The sequence below is a fragment of the Lampetra planeri genome, chromosome 53 (assembly GCF_965212315.1).
Source record: "Lampetra planeri chromosome 53, kcLamPlan1.2.h2, whole genome shotgun sequence".
Lineage (NCBI taxonomy): Eukaryota > Metazoa > Chordata > Hyperoartia > Petromyzontiformes > Petromyzontidae > Lampetra > Lampetra planeri.
Window position 1 is genome coordinate 8,774,793 of NC_136159.1, and position 20,477 is coordinate 8,795,269.

At 57.7% G+C, this 20,477-nt stretch overlaps 1 protein-coding gene across 7 annotated transcripts in view; it reads right to left on the bottom strand.

The window, feature by feature from the left end:
• The window catches only part of WDR76 (WD repeat domain 76), a 28,961-nt gene extending 22,635 nt beyond the window's left edge, over positions 1 to 6,326 (bottom strand). For 2 of the 7 annotated variants that reach the window (XR_013588570.1, XR_013588569.1), the window contains exons 1-3: positions 6,122 to 6,326; positions 2,506 to 2,692; positions 1,139 to 1,362 (exon numbers count right to left, since the gene is read on the bottom strand). Coding sequence is in view for 4 of the 7 variants with exons in the window: in XM_078617372.1 (XP_078473498.1) it covers positions 1,139 to 1,362; positions 2,506 to 2,593 (312 nt within the window). In the remaining 3 variants the exon portion in view is untranslated. The remainder of the gene's footprint in view (positions 1 to 1,138; positions 1,363 to 2,505; positions 2,693 to 6,121) is intronic. The other 5 variants (XM_078617372.1, XM_078617370.1, XM_078617371.1 and 2 more) reach the window with 4 other exon arrangements.
• Between the last annotated feature and the right edge of the window lie 14,151 nt (positions 6,327 to 20,477).

A 20,477-nucleotide genomic window follows, 5' to 3' on the forward strand; every position in this document is an offset into this window, starting at 1 on the left:
ACTAAACTATTTAAAAAAAATTGTATTTTACCAGGTAAGGCCCACCAAGCTATGTAGCTCTTTTTGAGAAGCGACCTGGCCACAAATGATAGCTCAAGTAGTGGCTTATAACGTGGAAATTTATAGCAGCCAAATACTCTAAACGCATGTTTCTAAGTGTGGAGGGAAAAACCGGAGTACCCAAAAAAAAATCCACACGACCAGAGAGAGATAGGCATGCAAACTCCAAATATACAGCAGACGTCGGGGTCGCATCGTGAATAATCGAATCTCACAAAGAAAAATCCACGAAGAGGTCTAACTGTACTTTACAAACCAAAGTCCAATTAAGTTACAGAAAAATCAACGTGGGTTTACGGTGATGACTTGAGTGTTTATTGAACAGGCCAATGCACATCGCATGTCTGATGCCCCCCCCCGTCACGCATTTTCCTTGAACCTTTTCCAGCCTTTTCCTATGTTCAATCCTCCCGGCCAATCGCCTTCCACTTTCACCCCTCCTCCCCGTCACTCAGGTGAGCAGTGGTAGGTGGTCCCAATGACCTCATCCCCCATCCTTCATGTCATGTGGATATTTGCGATGATGTATTCTGTGATTTATGCACAACGCCCCTCGTGGGTTGTTGTCTTATCCCACTCCAGTGGTGTGTAATGGCAACCGCCGGACTCGCACGCGTCCCCAATGATTGTTATTGCCATTTGTACCTAGCCACCAAACCTTTGCAAAGGACTGGTAAATTGAGGAAGTCAACCATTAACTGTCCCTTTGTGTGCTCGCAAACCGGGATGAGCGGTGAATTCTTACATTTAATTCGGGAAGCGTTTTGCGACGTCCCTACATCAGTGCCCATGCAGAGCCTGAAAAGAGTTTATGATGTGGGGTGCCTAATGAGGCTATAATGTCGTGGATAGGAAATAAGGGACTGGGCAGCAGTAGCCTGTGAGACTTGGGGGAGTATTGCGCTGCATAGTCTACGGGCTGGCATTTGTATGCAAGGCCGGGTGATGCATTCACAATTTTAAAAGGGGGGTCACATTTTCCATGTGAAAGGAGCATCACGGTTGAGGCTCTAAATATCTAATTGGACTAGGGAGCACATCTCTTTACCCCACAGGTCATATACCAAATTGAACTCACCTCCACTTCAGAGTCGCTGCTGCTGCTGCTACTACTACTACTGCTGCTGGAGTTAACATTGGCCGTTGCGTTGTTTGTCACGGCCGGGGGGCACGGAGGAGCTGGGTCCAGCCTGGGTGCAGCAGTGCCCTGGAGGGCGTCCATTGGTAGCAACAACTCCTCCAGATCCAGCGCCGCCGCTTTGCAGGCGTGGCCGAGCAATACGCTCTGATTCACACCGACTCCTGCACGACAGTTGCAGCCATGTCTCACCACACATCCCCCTGCAGGCCTGCAGTAGCCTCACACACTCTGGGATGAGTTGTAGAGACTAGATGCTGCATGTGCGAAGAACCCGGGCACGCAAAGTGACTCAAATTTAGCAAATTTGGACCGTGACGCCAGCGCGCAATGGCATATTCGTGCCGAATTACGTCACGGGATGTTTTAACATCCACTGCAAAGCAGACAGGTAGTAATATTTGAAAGGTTAATACGCACCGCTGTACAAGCAGTCCTCTACTCACTAACTCGATTCCATTCCTGAGACCCGTTCGTAAGTCAAAATGTTCATAAGTCAGAACACAATCATGTACTGTATTCAAATGCACATACGGTTAGTGTTGCAAAATGTGTTGCAATTCAGCATTGTTAAACTCATAAGAAGAAACATTGTACACTTGCAAATAATACTGTAGAGTAAAGAAAACCTAACATAAAGTAACATAAATAGAAAAAAATCTGTTCCTGATGCTGGCTTGCTTGTCGGAAATGGAGTAATGAGTCCCCACAATTTCACGCAAAAAAAGAGAAAGATCCCCGTGTAGCCTGAACAGACTGTTGGAGCAAGTGCTGTTAGCGAGCACCAATGAAGGTTGGCACGGCACACGAGGGGGTAGGTGGCCAACACCATGGCCGGCCACCTTTATCTCCCCAGTGGCAATGTTTACACACCACACCAGGTACTCATTTGAGGCTGAGTCGATCTAAGGGAGCCCCAAGACCCATTCAGATAATCGTCACCGGTGTTGGTCGTGAGCGGGAATCGAACTCGGTTCACCGGGTTCGTAGCATGCACACACACACACGTTCACACACACATACATGTGTGCGCACACACAGACAGGCACTCACTCCCAGTGGGATGCTGTGACTCATTACATCTCGTGGAGGATCGCTCCACTGACCAAAATAGTTCCCCGGTTTAGTTCGCAAGTGCAAGTTCACCAGCTGGTTACATGATAAAAAAATTCTCATTGAAGATGGTTCGTAAGTACAGATGTTCGTAAGTCGATGACTGCCTGTATTCACCAGGTCGACCTGCCAAATTCAACCCGCGAACCTCTGTCGCCACCACTAGGCCACGTCATCCACTGCGGGGGCATCACCTTGACTCTGGTAGGCACTGATCTCTGCTGGCCCTAACAACATGGTCTGGCGTGTGCGAGGCCGCTTCCCCTTGGCCGGCGTCGCCATGTTGTTGCTCAGCCCCTCATCCACCACAAAGGATGGCACTAAGTCCGAGACGTTCCGCTTTTGGACCAGCCCCCGACGTCGGCTGGAGCCGAGCTCAGCCTGTGAAACACCAATACAACACACACACGGGTGAAGTTACCCAGTAGGAGAGGATTCATGCAGGTGGCCAGATGGGTGCACATTCGGTTTTGCCTTGTGGGGAACGGTAGTGCAGTGATTAACGCACTGGGATACGAACCCGGCGACACAATATAGATTCCCGACATACATCGGTGATGAATATCTGAACTGGTTCTCGGCCTTTTCTAGGTCGACGCAGCCTAAAATTAGATGTTGTGATATGTAATACATCGCCGCGATGTAAACAAAGGCGGTAGTGGTGCTGGTCACCCACCCCCTCGTGTGCCATACTGGCATAGATGCTTGCTAAAAACACTTTCCCCAAGTCTGTGAAGGCTATATAGGGGATATTTGTCTTTGTAACATTCGGGTTTCATCTTCCTCCAACTCAATGTTGACAAAAGCAAAGTACTCTGCTCCTCAGTGACAAAAAGTCCACATGCAGTCAGACTCCAGTTTGAACGTGCACCTCCAAAACATTGCAGTGGAAAAAAGTGTGAAACCTTGCAGTTGTCGGCACACATACTGCATCTCACCTCTACACGTCTCCAAAATGCTCTATGGTATTTCTCCTCCTCCCTCATCTCACGATGCTTCTCTCCACGCACTCACCGACCGCTCTCTTCCAGCTCTACTCCCCTCCGTGCACTCTCTGCTCTAGCAACCAAGACTTTCTGTGAAAGGCCCCAGTCAACCTACCCTCAGGATGTTGCTCATTTTCCTCTGCTACCCCCAGTCCGGAACCGCCTTCCCCAAGTTATCCGTGCTGTTGACTGCCTGTCCCGGTTCAAGTCAAGGCTCCAGATCTTTCCTTCCTCCCTCTGCCTACGACTGCCTCTACACAATGTGCCCAGTGTGTCTCTAAAGCATCTGTAGAGATGCTGTCCCACTTGGATGCGATGTAAACCCAAACTGCACGGTATTTTAACTACCGTGGATGGGTGATGGGCTGAGGCAGCCCCCAACAGGGCTAGCTGCCCTGTTGGCCAAACAGTATTATAATTGATGAATGTCCAGGTTTTTTTGGGTTACATCATGTAAATATTCATGTATCGTTCAACCCGCCACCACCCGACACAGCTAATTCGTAAGGTCTGTCACGTAAACAAAACATGCCAATTCGTTACTAGTACAGCACACCAGTGTGTTGGAGAGTAAACCCACAACGTTAAAAAAGTCGAGGACGTTTCACCAGTAATTACAAGCATCATCAGGCAACATCCAGATTTGTGGTGGTGGCGGATTTAATGACAGATTCATATTCCTTGTAAAAGGTTTCAGTTTGGTGTTTTAATATCTTAACACCTGTTTTGTTGCCAGAAAAAGTGGAAAACCTATTCTCACATTTTGGTACTGGCAGATTCATATTTACTGATGTAGATTCATATTTACGCGATCTAACGCAAAAAAACCTCAATTATGGATATTGGTCGCGAAAGCCTACGTGTTAATCTTCTTGGTTCTTTCGGTAAAGTCACGTAGAAGGGAAGTAATAAAATAATAAAAATAAAACATAATAAAATAATTCTCACGACGTTTCGGCCACAACGCAAGAAGCCATCCTCAGGTGAAAACCAGGTCTGTCGAGGCGACAGCGTCTGAATGAAACAGCACACGTGCTTGGAGCATATATATAAGCTGGGTTGGAAGGGGGGGAAAGGGCGCCTTGACAAAAGAATTTGCATATCAAGAGGAATTTAGCATATTTATGGGAAATGCAGGTATGTGATTAGTACTACTTATGCCCGTGCATTATCCCCTCCCTTTGATGCTGCTAATCCTGCATAATTGTTCGAAATTCCACATTATTATGACGGGGGTGAGTGCATCCATTGGGCAACTACTGTTAAACTTCCCCACAACTTGGTACTCGTAACAGCGCATAAACGCGAGAACACAATGGACCTAGTACTCGGTAATATACAGGAATTCTCCGCAATAAATAAAGGATGCATTCCTGGAAAATGCTACTTAACTCGAAATTACTTTAAGTGAACTCGAATTTCCCATACACATGTTAAAATCTGAGGTTGCGTTCCTAGCTGACATTTCTGGAAAAAAAGTGTGACTAAATGTCAGGAAGTGTACAAAACTGCATATTATTATAATGTACATTCATGTTAATGAATAATAAATACAAATAATTAGATAAAACTTAAGAGTTGGTTGAAAGGGGCTGGTTGATCAAGGCCTTTTGGGGTAAGCAGTGGTGGCGTTATACAGACGGAGTAGGATCAACTGCCTCTTCTTCTAATGATGACGCTGGAGCTACAGGAATGTTGACCAGAGAAAGCTGGCTTTTTTGTGGGGTTTTAGGCATTTAAAGAGAGAAGCGAATGCATTTTGTTATAAAGGGTTGTCGGAACTGTGCTCCGCGAATTTTTTTGCATAGACTGAGTGGTCCGCCGGCCAAAAAGAGTTTGAGAAACACCACTGTAGTTGATGTTGTATAGTTGTTGCCGCGGCTGGTAATGTTGTACATTGCTGTAGTTGGTTATTGGGGTCCTCAGGCACGGCCATGGTACGCGATGTGATCCGTACATAGACACTTCTTCCAAGCTGATATCAGAGACGTAGGGGGTGGTTAATGTCCATGATTGAGGAGCACATCCTTCCAATGTGCTCCTCAATCAGCCCAATCATCCGGTCACCAGACCTCTACCCTTCACCTACCCTCATCCATGCCCAGCCATAGCACCTATCTACATTACCGCTTCACGCGTGTGCCCCCCCATACGTCGCACCCGTCTGTCGCCCGCAATCGCCGTCACACTCCACCGCCTTCCTTCCCGAACCCCTACAACATCAGCAGCTGCGTTCCTAGGTCCTGTCCCTCCATCCCTTCCGTCACTACCCTCACCGACAGCCGCTCCACCCCACCCGTTGCTCCCCTTTTGCCCCCCGTGTTCCGCCGTCGACTTGCGTTGTAAAGTGCCCTGGAAAGGGCGCTGCTGTATAAATCCTAAATAGAATACAACACGGATAACGCAAGACAGATATTACACAAGACGTAACGCAACACAAAGCTGTCCCGCAACAGGCGGCACAGCACAATGTCTGCAACACAAAGTTACATTGCGCAACGGGCAACAGGTAAACAACACCAAGGTTACACAACATAAAGGTAGCACACCACAAATAACACTGTACAACACAAACGTTACACAACACAGATGACATAACAAAGCCACGGTGTCAACACACGTGTACACAACAGGGGACGCGATACAATTGTAACACAAAGGTTACAAAAAGTGACACAACACCACGAACACACACACAGAACGCACCACACGCCCGGGTACGAGCCAGAGGCAGGTAACGCACGCGGGGGCCGAGTGGTTGCGCGTCTCGGGCTGTGCATCGCGGCCACGACGGCGGCGGTGGTGACACACCGGCGGCACTCACGCGTGGGGAACTCGTGGTGATCGCGAGACGAAGCCTCCACTTTCTCCAGCAACAACAACCACAGCCGCCACCACCACCACGCACCCGCGCACTTCCCGCCAAGCAAAATCGCCGACTGTCTCGGCGCCACACGGCCCCGCAGCCCGCGATTGGTCGGAGGGAGGTTCACGGGCCCGGGCCAATGGGCGATGCCGTCACCACCCCGCGCGAGCGGGGGGGGACACTGGTGGGGGGACACTGGTGCGGGGGGACACTGGTGGGGGGGTGGACACTGGTGGGGGGAGGGGACACTGGTGGGGGGACGGACACTGGTGGGGGGAGGGGACACTGGTAGGGGGTGGAGGGACACTGGTGAGGGGTGGGGGGACACTGGTGGGGGGGGGACACTGGTGCGGGGGGGGACACTGGTGGGAGGGGGGACACTGGTGGTGGGGGGGGGGCACTGGGGGGGGGACACTGGTGGGGGGGGACACTGGTGGGGGGGGACACTGGAGGGGGAGACACTGGTGGGGGGGGGGACACTGGTGGGGGGGGGACACTGGTGGTGGGGGGGGGGACACTGGTGGGGGGGGGACACTGGTGCGGGGGGGGACACTGGTGGGAGGGGGGACACTGGTGGTGGGGGGGGGGACACTGGGGGGGGGACACTGGTGGGGGGGGGACACTGGTGGGGGGGGGACACTGGAGGGGGAGACACTGGGGGGGGGGGGGACACTGGTGGGGGGGGGACACTGGTGGGGGGGGGGCACTGGTGAGGGGGGGGACACTGGGGGGGGGGGGGACACTGGTGGGGGGTGGGGACACTGGTGGGGAATGGGGACACTGGTGGGGGGGGGGACACTGGTGGGGGGGGGGACACTGGTGGGGGGGGACACTGGTGGGGGGGGGGACACTGATGGGGGGGGCACTGGTGCGGGGGTGGGGACACTGGTGGGGGGGGGGGGGACACTGGTGGGGGGGGGGACACTGGTGGGGAGAGGGGACACTGGTGGGGTGGGGACAATGGTGGGGGGGGAAACACTGGTGGGGGGGGGACACTGGTGGGGGGGGGCACTGGTGCGGGGGTGGAGACACTGGTGGGGGGGGGGACACTGGTGGGGGGGGGGACACTGGTGGGGGGAGGGGACACTTTTGGGGGGGTACACTGGTGGGGGGGGGGGGACACTGGTGGGGGGGGGACACTGCTGGGGGTGTGGGGACACTGGTGGGGGGGTGGGGACACTGTTGGGGGTGGGGACACTGGTGGGGGGGGGAGGACACTGGTGGGGGTGGGGACACTGATGGGGGGGGGACACTGGTGGGGGGGGGACACTGGTGGGGGGAGGGGACACTGGTGGGGGGGACACTGGTGGGGGGGGGAGACTGGTGGGGGGGGGGGGACACTGGTGGGGGGTGGGGACACTGGTGGGGTGGGGACACTGGCGGGGGGACGGGACACTGGTGGGGGGGACACTGGTGGGGGGGGGGGACACTGATGGGGGGGGGGACACTGGTGGGGGGGTGGGGACACTGGTGGGGTGGGGACACTGGTGGGGGGAGGGGACACTGGTGGGGTGGGGACACTGGTGGGGGGGGGACACTGGTGGGGGGAGGGGACACTGGTGAGGGGGGACACTGGTGGGGGGTGACACTGGTGGGGGGAGGGGACACTGGTGGGGGGGGACACTGGTGGGGGGGGCACTGGTGGGGGGGTGGGGACACTGGAGGGGGTGGGGACACTGGTGGGGGGAGGGGACACTGGTGGGGGGGGGACTCTGGTGGGGGGGGGGACACTGGTGGGGGGGGGACACTGGTGGGGGGGGGACCCTGGTGGGGTGGGGACACTGGTGGGGGGGGGCACTGGTGGGGGGCGGGGACACTGGTGGGTGGTGGGGAAACTGGTGGGGTGGGGACACTGGTGGGGTGGGGACACTGGTGGGGGGAGTTGACACTGGTGGGGGGTGGGGACACTGGTGGGGGGAGGGGACACTGGTGGGGGGAGGGGACACTGGTGGGGGAGAGGACAATGGTGGGGGGGGGGGACACTGGTGGGGGGGTACACTGGTGGGGTGAGGACACTGGTGGGGGGGGGGACACTGATTGGGGGAGGGACACTGGTGGGGGGGGGGGACGCTGGTGGGGGGATGGGGACACTGGTGGGGTGGGGACACTGGTGGGGGGAGGGGACACTGGTGGGGGGTGGGGACACTGGTGGGGGGAGGGGACACTGGTGGGGGGAGGGGACACTGGTGGGGGTGGACGGACACTGGTGGGGTGGAGGGATACTGGTGGGGGGAGGGGACACTGGTGGAGTGGGAACACTGGTGGGGTGGGGGGGACACTGGTGGGAGGGGGGAGACTGGTGGGGTGGGGACACTGGTGGGGGGATGGGACACTGGTGGGGGGGGGGGGGCACTGGTGGGGGGGACACTGGTGGGGTGGGGACACCGGTGTGGGGAGGGGACACTGGTGGGGGGAGGGGACACTGGTGGGGGGAGGGGACACTGGTGGGGGGGGTGGGGACACTGGTGGGGGGAGGGGACACTAGTGGGGGAGGGGACACTGGTGGGGTGGGGGAAGACACTGATGGGGGGGGGACACTGGTTGGGGGACACTGGTGGGGGGGTGGGGACACTGGTGGGGGGAGGGGACACTGTTGGGGGGGGGACACTGGTGGGGGGGGGGGGACACTGGTGGGGGGGGGACACTGGTGGGGGGGTGGGGACACTGGTGGGGGGGTGGGGACACTGGCGGGGGTGGGGACACTGGTGGAGGGGGGGCACTGGTGGGGGGAGGGGGACACTGGTGGGGGGGGGACACTGGTGGGGGGGGACCCTGGTGGGGTGGGGACACTGGTGGGGGGGGGACACTGGTGGGGGGCGGGGACACTGGTGGGTGGTGGGGACACTGGTGGGGTGGGGACACTGGTGGGGGGAGGGGACACTGGTGGGGGGTGGGGACACTGGTGGGGGGAGGGGACACTGGTGGGGGGGGTGCGGACACTGGTGGGGGGCGAGGGGACACTGGTGGGGGGGTGGGGACACTGGCGGGGGTGGGGACACTGGTGGAGGGGGGGCACTGGTGGGGGGAGGGGGACACTGGTGGGGGGGGGGACACTGGTGGGGGGGGACCCTGGTGGGGTGGGGACACTGGTGGGGGGGGGACACTGGTGGGGGGCGGGGACACTGGTGGGTGGTGGGGACACTGGTGGGGTGGGGACACTGGTGGGGTGGGGACACTGGTGGGGGGAGGGGACACTGGTGGGGGGTGGGGACACTGGTGGGGGGAGGGGACACTGGTGGGGGAGAGGACAATGGTGGGGGGGGGGGGACACTGGTGGGGGGGTACACTGGTGGGGTGGGGACACTGGTGGGGGGGGGGGACACTGATTGGGGGAGGGACACTGGTGTGGTGGGGACGCTGGTGGGGGGATGGGGACACTGGTGGGGTGGGGACACTGGTGGGGGGAGGGGACACTGGTGGGGGGGTGCGGACACTGGTGGGGGGGAGGGGACACTGGTGGGGGGGTGGGGACACTGGTGGGGGGTGGGGACACTGGCGGGGGTGGGGACACTGGTGGAGGGGGGGCACTGGTGGGGGGAGGGGGACACTGGTGGGGGGGGACACTGGTGGAGGGAGACGACACTGGTGGGGGGGGACACTGGTGGGGGGGGGGGACACTGGTGGGGGGGTGAGGACACTGGTGGGGAAAGGGGAACACTGGTGGGGGGGGGACACTGGTGGGGGGGGGACACTGGTGGGGGGCGGGGACACTGGTGGGTGGTGGGGACACTGGTGGGGTGGGGACACTGGTGGGGGGAGGGGACACTGGTGGGGGGTGGGGACACTGGTGGGGGGAGGGGACACTGGTGGGGGGAGGGGACACTGGTGGGGGGTGGGGACACTGGTGGGGGGAGGGGACACTGGTGGGGGGGTGCGGACACTGGTGGGGGGCGAGGGGACACTGGTGGGGGGGTGGGGACACTGGCGGGGGTGGGGACACTGGTGGAGGGGGGGCACTGGTGGGGGGAGGGGGACACTGGTGGGGGGGGGGACACTGGTGGGGGGGGACCCTGGTGGGGTGGGGACACTGGTGGGGGGGGGACACTGGTGGGGGGCGGGGACACTGGTGGGTGGTGGGGACACTGGTGGGGTGGGGACACTGGTGGGGTGGGGACACTGGTGGGGGGAGGGGACACTGGTGGGGGGTGGGGACACTGGTGGGGGGAGGGGACACTGGTGGGGGAGAGGACAATGGTGGGGCGGGGGGGACACTGGTGGGGGGGTACACTGGTGGGGTGGGGACACTGGTGGGGGGGGGGGGACACTGATTGGGGGAGGGACACTGGTGTGGTGGGGACGCTGGTGGGGGGATGGGGACACTGGTGGGGTGGGGACACTGGTGGGGGGAGGGGACACTGGTGGGGGGGTGCGGACACTGGTGGGGGGGAGGGGACACTGGTGGGGGGGTGGGGACACTGGTGGGGGGTGGGGACACTGGCGGGGGTGGGGACACTGGTGGAGGGGGGGCACTGGTGGGGGGAGGGGGACACTGGTGGGGGGGGGACACTGGTGGAGGGAGACGACACTGGTGGGGGGGGACACTGGTGGGGGGGGGGGACACTGGTGGGGGGGTGAGGACACTGGTGGGGAAAGGGGAACACTGGTGGGGGGGGGACACTGGTGGGGGGGGGGCACTGGTGGGGGGGAGGGACACTGGTGGGGGGAGGGAACACTGGTGGGGTGGGGACACTGGTGGGGGGAGGGGACACTGGTGGGGGCACTGTTGTATATGTTGGTTATCAAAATTTGTTATGTTGTATGCGTGCGTGGGTGAAATTATTATGTTGTATATGTGGGTTATGAATATTCAGTGAAAATAATAATAATCAAATGAAATTTGGCCAAATGTGTAATTATCCGGAAATATGTCAATTTATGTAATTATGCACATTTAATTATGCCAATTCGAGAGGTAATCGTAGTAATTATGCGAGTGGGTGTAATTATGATAATGCAAGTCGTTATGATAACCAGACCCCGCCTCGGTGACGAGGGTGGGTTATCGATCGGAATAAGGCAATTAATCGTATGCAGTTATGCAGGTGTGGTGTAAGTATGCAAGATTAACTTAGATTAACTCGGCATCGTTGTCTAGGTTCGTCTCATTCTCGCTTATATTTTAGGTCCCCGGTTCACCCCGTTATCGCTTTAACATTTACTGAGTATGTATTAGTGTGTTTATTAAGGTCACCAAGTTCAGATCTCAACGCAGAAGCAGATCTTATGCATAGATTTCAGGAAAGAATCACACAACCACTTCTGTATTAATCAATTTATTACTAATTCAACCTAAACTATGATATAGTATGCGAACTCTCCATCCCGGAACGTCAACACGGCATCAATACAGTATCATCAACGATTGTCTGATTTCACTTTGACAACGGCACATGGATCCCGCATAACGCGATGGTTGTTAGTGAGAGAGAGAGTCGTTAAAATATGCAAATACTATGCTAAGAAAAACCTTAACGTTAATGAATGATTATACTCAAGATTGTTCACGCAGTACCGCACTCCTTATTGATCATGCGCAACCCTTATCACGTTGTTAGCACCTTGGGTCACGGGACAGTTGAATATTCTGTAGAGGATGCGAGTACGTGCGGCGATTATGACTGAAAGATACTTGAAAGATTATACGGCGATAAAAAAAAAACACAATCAAAAACAGTTATTATTCTTAAAGGCACCAATCTCAACAGATACATCGGCAGGTTATCTGACAACAGAATGGCTCGGAGTAAGGGCCTGCGACGGTGCTCCTTTTCCGAAGATCGTTATCTTATACCGAGTTTACTAATTGGGGACCAGATCACCTGATAAGGATCTGGTGGGCCACCACTCCCCACGTGAGCGTGGCTCGGCGGAAGGAGGTGCCAAGAATCAATTCGTATTGATGGATCTGTTGGGAATTTATGCGATTAAGAGTACAGCCCACTAAATATTAAAGATAAAAATTACGAATACTCTTATAAACGACGGATGGCCATCACTCGGTCTCGTTGTGATGCCTTCACAGCCACGGATGGCTTATGGGTTCGAGTGTGTTTGAGTGGTAAGAGTTGTCTTGAATAGTCAGTGTTCGGAGTCGGTTCTTTATGTCAAACAGACGCCTGGTGGTCGTGTGGTGAGGGGGCGGTGCGCGTCATACGTATCAGTCGCTCCCCTGTCACCGTGGTGAACTGGTGGATGCCCGTTGATACGCTGTCGCAGCTCGGAACCCGGTCGGTAGGTGGCGCCCACAGCTCGCTCGCAGCGTGCAGTGTTGGGTCGTCGACCAGGGTGAGCACGAAGCCTCGTCGCCAAACCGCGATTCTCACCACTCCGGCGGCAGCAGAGACCTCCGACTCGGCAGAGGTTGACCCACGCAGGCCGAGTTGAGCTGTCAAGCGGGTCTTGCCCGCCTGCAGAGGAGATGGGGAGCCGCTTGAGTCGAGCCCCGAGAGCCGGCTCCGGTGAGCCGATCGAACTCGGCTGAGTCCCAGACGAGCTGAAGAGTCGAGCCGACCCGCTGGTCGCAGCTCGCTCCTGAGTCGACCCTCCCGGTCGAGCTCCTGAATCGACCCTCCCGGTCGAGCTGAAGATGAGTCGAGCCGACCCGCTGGTCGCAGCTCGCTCCTGAGTCGACCCTCCCGGTCGAGCTGAAGATGAGTCGAGCCGACCCGCTGGTCGCAGCTCGCTCCTGAGTCGACCCTCCCGGTCGAGCTGGTTTCCAATGCTCAGGGTCCTTTCTTTTATGCCGAAAAATCCCTTTGGGTCCTGCCCACAAGGCGGGGTTTCTTTCGATTTTTGCTGTGTCAGGATCTGTCCGTAGGTAGGTGTGTCCATGTGTGTGTCCGTACGTCCGTATGTCCTTGTGTGCATCACCCACGGTATATTCCGTTGTCATACTCCCTCCATAAAATCCACGAGCAAACAATCAGATGTTACAAATTGCCTCGAAGTCGTCTCTCTGTCTGGGTGCGATATTATCTCTTGTCTGGCCTTCTTCATGAACCAAAACACAGACGTTACAAATCGTCTCATAGGCGTTTTTGTCCGTGTTGCACGACCTGGAGGGAGGGGCAACACTCCCTCCGACCCTCACCGATGCACAAAGAAATGGTTAAAAAGTTTTAAGTTAACATTTGTCCCTTACCATTTCACAGTTATGATTCGGTATGTAACCTAAGGTCTGTCGTTTCCCATCGTGGTGCTTGACTCAAGTGGAGGTGTTTCCCCGAGCGTATACACACTCCTATCCCGCGCTGCGGGGATACAAAGACGGCCGGGATCTCCCTTTCTCTCCGACCCTGGGTTTAACATCGCTCTTTTATTATGTATTTTATATTCGACCTGGTGGTGATTCATCCCGTTATCCTGGCTTTTCATAAGTTTTACTTTTGTCTTTTCATGCATAGGCTTATTATTATTAATTTATTTCCGATATCTTAGGTTAAGGGGTAAGTTTCTTGATCCTAGGAATTCGTATTCCTTGGTGTCTGCATGGTTATATAAGCGGAATATAGTTTACGGTGAATAGCGTTAACATTGATGTTATGTACGATATTATGTATTGTGATGTCTTTAACTTAACTTGTTGGTCAGGGCTTTACTGACATGAAGTTGCATTTCATAGCCCCGCAGTCTTTGCCCCACTCGATCTCTGTTCGCCGTTGTTGTTGCTGTCCAGCTGACGCCGTTAACTCAAGGCCTTATTAATTTCCGTCACTCCTTGTAGGTGAGGGCGGTTGAACCTTGGAGTCAGTTCTGGTTTTTGTCTGCCTGCTTCTTCTTGTGTCCCCTGACCCCGGGAGTTATTATTTCTACTTTTATGGCCTGTCGAAGCCCGACTCGCTGTTGCTGGGCTGGTGGGTCGCTGGGTTGGTGTCGTTCCCGGCTTTTTGCTTACGTTTGCAGTTCGCCGTGCTCTTAATTTCCTTCCCTCTTCAACCTTATATCGACTATTCGCTCCTGTCTGGGTGCGATTCAATTTTGAAGGTTCTGATTATCATATGCTTCGGGTCGAGTTGTATAGATGGAAATAACATTTCATATTGACTTAATGATGGTGATGGTTCAGTAGGCGTAACTTGTGGCCTGGTTTAATTGGAGTGGGTGTGAATATCAATAACTTTAGCCTACCCTGTTGTTAAATTCCGACTTTAACGTTACTTTAATAGCGATACAGAATAATTGAGCTTTTTGTCTTAACTAGGCGAACGCGAACTTCTGGTGACCCCCGCAGCCTTGTCGTTCAGCTGAGTCTGCATCCTTGAGAGATATACAACACTCTTATTCTCGTCTCACTGTGGCCCTCCAACCTTCTGCTCTGGGAGTGTTATTCTTAATTTCAGGTCAAAGGCCCCCTCACGTTCAGACGTGCAGGGTTGTTTAAATCAGCTCCCTCCCCTGTGCACACAGCCTTGAGCTTACCCACTTCGTTTGACCACTCACCCTGGATTTATCTTTCCTTGAGGCAAGGTTGCAAATTCTGCCATCCTAGCCCTCCTCCAGTTCATTACTTAACAACCCCTGGTGTTTTGCAGTTTGCTGCGCTTTGGTGTGTTTTCATTCATTAAAAAAACAAGTAAAAAGAAAATATATAAAAATATCATCAAATATTATTAATATCAATTTTGGAAGAAGGGGTTAGTATACAACAGCACTGGTAGGGGGGGGGGACACTGGTGGGGTGGGGACACCGGTGGGGGGAGGGGACACTGGTGGGGGAGGGGACACTGTTGGGAGGGGGGGGACACTGGTGGGGGGGGGGACACTGATTGGGGGAGGGGGACACTGGTGGGGGGGTGGGGACAATGGTGGGGGGAGGGGACACTTTTGGGGAAGGGGACACTGGTGGGGGGGGGGGGACACTGGTGGGGGGGGGAAACTGCTGGGGGTGTGGGGACACTGGTGGGGGGGTGGGGACACTGGTGGGGGTGGAGACACTGGTGGGGGGGGGACACTGGTGGGGGGGGAACACTGGTGGGGGGAGAGGACACTGGTGGGGGGGACACTGGTGGGGGGGGGAGACTGGTGGGGGGGGGGACACTGGTGGGGGGTGGGGACACTGGTGGGGTGGGGACACTGGCGGGGGGACGGGACACTGGTGGGGGGGGACACTGGTGGGGGGAGGGGACACTGGTGGGGTGGGGACACTGGAGGGGTGGGGACACTGGTGGGGGGAGGGGACACTGGTGGGGGGGGGGACTCTGGTGGGGGGGGGGGACACTGGTGGGGGGGGGACACTGGTGGGGGGGGACCCTGGTGGGGTGGGGACACTGGTGGGGGGGGGACACTGGTGGGGGGCGGGGACACTGGTGGGTGGTGGGGACACTGGTGGGGTGGGGACACTGGTGGGGTGGGGACACTGGTGGGGGGAGGGGACACTGGTGGGGGGTGGGGACACTGGTGGGGGGGTGGGGACACTGGTGGGGTGGGGACACTGGTGGGGGGAGGGGACACTGGTGGGGTGGGGACACTGGAGGGGGTGGGGACACTGGTGGGGGGAGGGGACACTGGTGGGGGGGGGGACTCTGGTGGGGGGGGGGACACTGGTGGGGGGGGACACTGGTGGGGGGGGACCCTGGTGGGGTGGGGACACTGGTGGGGGGGGGACACTGGTAGGGGGCGGGGACACTGGTGGGTGGTGGGGACACTGGTGGGGTGGGGACACTGGTGGGGTGGGGACACTGGTGGGTGGAGGGGACACTGGTGGGGGGTGGGGACACTGGTGGGGGGAGGGGACACTGGTGAGGGAGAGGACAATGGTGGGGGTGGGGACACTGGTGCGGGGAGGGGACACTGGTGGGGGGAGGGGACACTGGTGGGGTGGGGACACTGGTGGGGGGAGGGGACACTGGTGGGGGCACTGGTGGGGGGGGGGGACACTGGTGGGGTGGGGACACCGGTGGGGGGAGGGGACACTGGTGGGGGAGGGGACACTGTTGGGAGGGGGGGACACTGGTGGGGGGGGGGACACTGATTGGGGGAGGGGGACACTGGTGGGGGGGTGGGGACACTGGTGGGGGGAGGGGACACTTTTGGGGGGGGGACACTGGTGGGGGGGGGACACTGGTGGGGGGGGGACACTGCTGGGGGTGTGGGGACACTGGTGAGGGGGTGGGGACACTGGTGGGGGTGGGGACACTGGTGGGGGGGTGAGGACACTGGTGGGGGTGGGGACACTGGTGGGGGGTGGACACTGGTGGGGGGGGGACACTGGTGGGGGGAGGGGACACTGGTTGGGGGGACACTGGTGGGGGGGGGAGACTGGTGGGGGGGGGACACTGGTGGGGGGTGGGGACACTGGTGGGGTGGGGACACTGGCGGGGGGACGGGACACTGGTGGGGGGGGACACTGGTGGGGGGGGGGACACTGATGGGGGGGGGACACTGGTGGGGGGGTGGGGACACTGGTGGGGTGCGGACACTGGTGGGGGGAGGGGACACTGGTAGGGTGGGGACACTGGAGGGGGTGGGGACACTGGTGGGGGGAGGGGACCCTGGTGGGGTGGGGGACACTGGTGGGGGGGGACACTGGTGGGGGGCGGGGACACTGGTGGGTGGTGGGGACACTGGTGGGGTGGGGACACTGGTGGGGTGGGGACACTGGTGGGGTGGGGACACTGGTGGGGTGGGGACACTGGTGGGGTGGGGACACTGGTGGGGGGAGGGGGACACTGGTGGGGGGTGGGGACACTGGTGGGGGGAGGGGACACTGGTGAGGGAGAGGACAATGGTGGGGGTGGGGACACTGGTGGGGGGAGGGGACACTGGTGGGGGGGTGCGGACACTGGTGGAGGGGAGGGGACACTGGTGGGGGGAGACGACACTGGTGGGGGGGGACACTGGTTCGGGGGGACACTGGTGGGGGTGGGGGGGGCACTGGTGGGGGGGTGGGGACACTGGAGGGGGGTGGGGACACTAGTGGGGGGAGGGGACACTGGTGGGGGGGGACTCTGGTGGGGGGGGGGACACTGGTGGGGGGGGGACACTGGTGGGGGGGGGACCCTGATGGGGTGTGGACACTGGTGGGGGGGGGGACACTGGTGGTGGGCGGGGACACTGGTGGGTGGTGGGGACACTGGTGCGGTGGGGGACACTGGTGGGGGGGTACACTGGTGGGGGGATGGGGACACTGGTGGGGTGGGGACACTGGTGGGGGGAGGGGACACTGGTGGGGGGGGTGCGGACACTGGTGGGTGGAGGGGACACTGGTGGGGAGAGGGGGACACTGGTGGGGGGGGGGGACACTGGTGGGGTGGAGAGATACTGGTGGGAGGAGGGGGACACTGGTGGGGGGAAGGGACATTGGTGGGGGTGGGGCACTGGTGGGGGGGACATTGGTGGGGTGGGGACACCGGTGGGGGGAGGGGACACTGGTGGGGGGAGGGGACACTGGTGGGGGGAGGGGACACTGGTGGGGGGGGTGGGGACACTGGTGGGGGGAGGGGACACTGGTGGGGGAGGTGACACTGGTGGGGGGGGGGAAGACATGATGGGGGGGGGACACTGGTTGGGGGACACTGGTGGGGGGGGTGGGGACACTGGTGGGGGGAGGGGACACTGTTGGGGGGGGGGGACACTGGTGGGGGGGGGGACACTGGTGTGGGGGGGGGGCACTGGTGGGGGGGGACACACTGGTGGGTGGGTGGGGACACTGGTGGGGGGTGGGGACACTGGCGGGGGGTGGGGACACTGGTGGAGGGGGGGGCACTGGTGATGGGAGGGGGACACTGGGTGGGGGGGGGACACTGGTGGGGGGAGACGACACTGGTGGGGGGGGGACACTGGTGGGGGGGGGGGGCACTGGTGGGGGGGGTGGGGACACTGGTGGGGAAAGGGGAACACTGGTGGGGGGGGGTGTTGGATATATGCCCCCCTTTTTAATTTTAAAATTTTTTTTTTTTTTAAGAATTATTCTGCCAACATAGATAATATCGTTTTTTTAATATACACGGGGCAACGTGAGAACGGACACGCCCTCACACTCCCACAGAGGCCCCCACACACTAACACAGATGTGCGCACACCTCATTTCAAAGGAAAGAGGGCATGAAAGAAGGGTAATCAAGATCATAAAAAAACTCCCCGAATTTCACACAAGAGGAACAAGGGAGGGGGGGAATGATAGCCGGGGGGGTTCTGGAAGAAACATCCGTTCGTAAAGGGAAAAAAACCCTTTTATAAGTACAAAACCAGGCCACGAAATATATAATTATATTCTTAACAAAGGAACAACATTAACAAAAAAACACAAACGGGTTTTGAACCATGTTAGACAAACTAGTACAACTTAGCCATGAAGTAAGCAAACAGTATCCATCCTCACTACAATTGAAAATCAGACTACAGTCTGCACCAGAATCGCGACCCATCATTGTTAATTAAATACTGACATTATTTACCTTTATAGAATTTCTACACGGCCGGGCCGAAGCATCGAAGAACAATTATGGCATATATTTCGCTCCAAAACAAAATTCTTAGCCGGGATAGCAGATTAAATAATCACAAGAAGTCAAATAATAAGTACGGAATTAAAGTGAATATCCTAGGAGCTAACGGTGAATAAGGCTCTCAAAATTAACCAAACACAACAACCCCCTGAAAACAACAGCAGCAACACGACCGTCTTTGTCTTTCCGAGAGGATCTCCACACGCAGGCACAAAGCCGGGAAATGACACCAATAAAACTCCCGGGCAATGGCTCAAAGGAAATTAACACGCTCTCAGAAATAAATAAATAAGCGCATGCGCCGGGCGCTTCCACCGTGGAAACAACCGTCTTTGTCTTCCCACAACACGGACAGCAAAAATTGCACACGCAAGGAATAACATCTCCATGAGAGATCGGGTCACGATGAAACATCGGGAACACGGTTTCGGCATAACTGGGGCATAATGGAATAAGTCGCATTTCAACTTCCAAACCAAAACAACTTAAGCTGTGTGAGACAAAAGATATGATCCCCGAGCGAGGGCGGAAATAATTAAGCTCGCTTAACGCGTAGGTTGTCGCGACAAATATTATTCAGTAACAAAAACATGGATTCGAATATCTCTTTTATATATATAACTCGACGCGAATCATCGGTCTGGCTAATGTATAACTTCGTTGGCGCCGTCACGAGCCCCCCCCCCCTTTCAGAACGACAACAACTGTGTCTTCAAAGCGAAACACACGGACGGACACACACACGGATGCAGATGGTCACACACAGGAAGGTTTTATGACAGACTTTGAACAACTCGGGAAACGGAGGGCATTTTCTCAACATAAGCCGGGGGAAAAATCCATTCAACTCACTTCGTCAGGGGCCTGGCCCCCCACCACACATCGCCAGGGCTTCGACTCCACCACAGATCGTCAAGAAGCTTTCGTCATCCAGCATGACGAGAATCGCGAGGTAGCGACGTGCTGCTACAAGCCGAGGTCTGCACCACCTAAGAAGAATTACTACACTGAGCCGCCGAGCTGCGAGTGAAACGGACGGAGATTCCAGCTATCACTCTCGAGCCAACAACTTCAACCCAACGTCAATATCAGCAACGAGCGAAAGCATCGTTCATCGCCGGAGCGACAACCAACGAGAACCGACTCGTCATCCAGCAGTGGAGAGAAAGAGCGCGCCACCGCGCCGTCAGCTACGAGAGCGCGCCACCGCGCCGTCAGCTACGAGAGCGCGCCACCGCGCCGTCAGCTACGAGAGCGCGCCACCGCGCCGTCAGCTACGAGAGCGCGCCACCGCGCCGTCAGCTACTGAGAGCGCGCCACCGCGCCGTCAGCTACGAGAGCGCGCCACCGCGCCGTCAGCTACGAGAGCGCGCCACCGCGCCGTCAGCTACGAGAGCGCGCCACCGCGCCGTCAGCTACGAGAGCGCGCCACCGCGCCGTCAGCTACGAGAGCGCGCCACCGCGCCGTCAGCTACGAGAGAGCGCCACCGCGCCGTCAGCTACGAGAGCGCGCCACCGCGCCGTCAGCTACGAGAGCGCGCCACCGCGCCGTCAGCTACGAGAGCGCGCCACCGCGCCGCCAAGCGCCGCCGCTCACCTCATCGCGGAGAAAGTGTCAGCTGCCGCTCGCACAGACAACACAGAGGTCGTATCGCTTCCCACATATAGACTCAAGGAAACACAGAGAAAATCTTGTCAAACCAGTTTCCTTTGTCATAGAGCCTCGCCGAAGAATTAATTAAAACAGAGCCAGATTAGCTCTCCCGCAACACGCCCTCACCCACCATTGACTCCAACATTCCGTTAAAAGAATATTATACTTACCGATGAATCTATTGACATATACTTTCGCCTCGGGGAGAGAATAA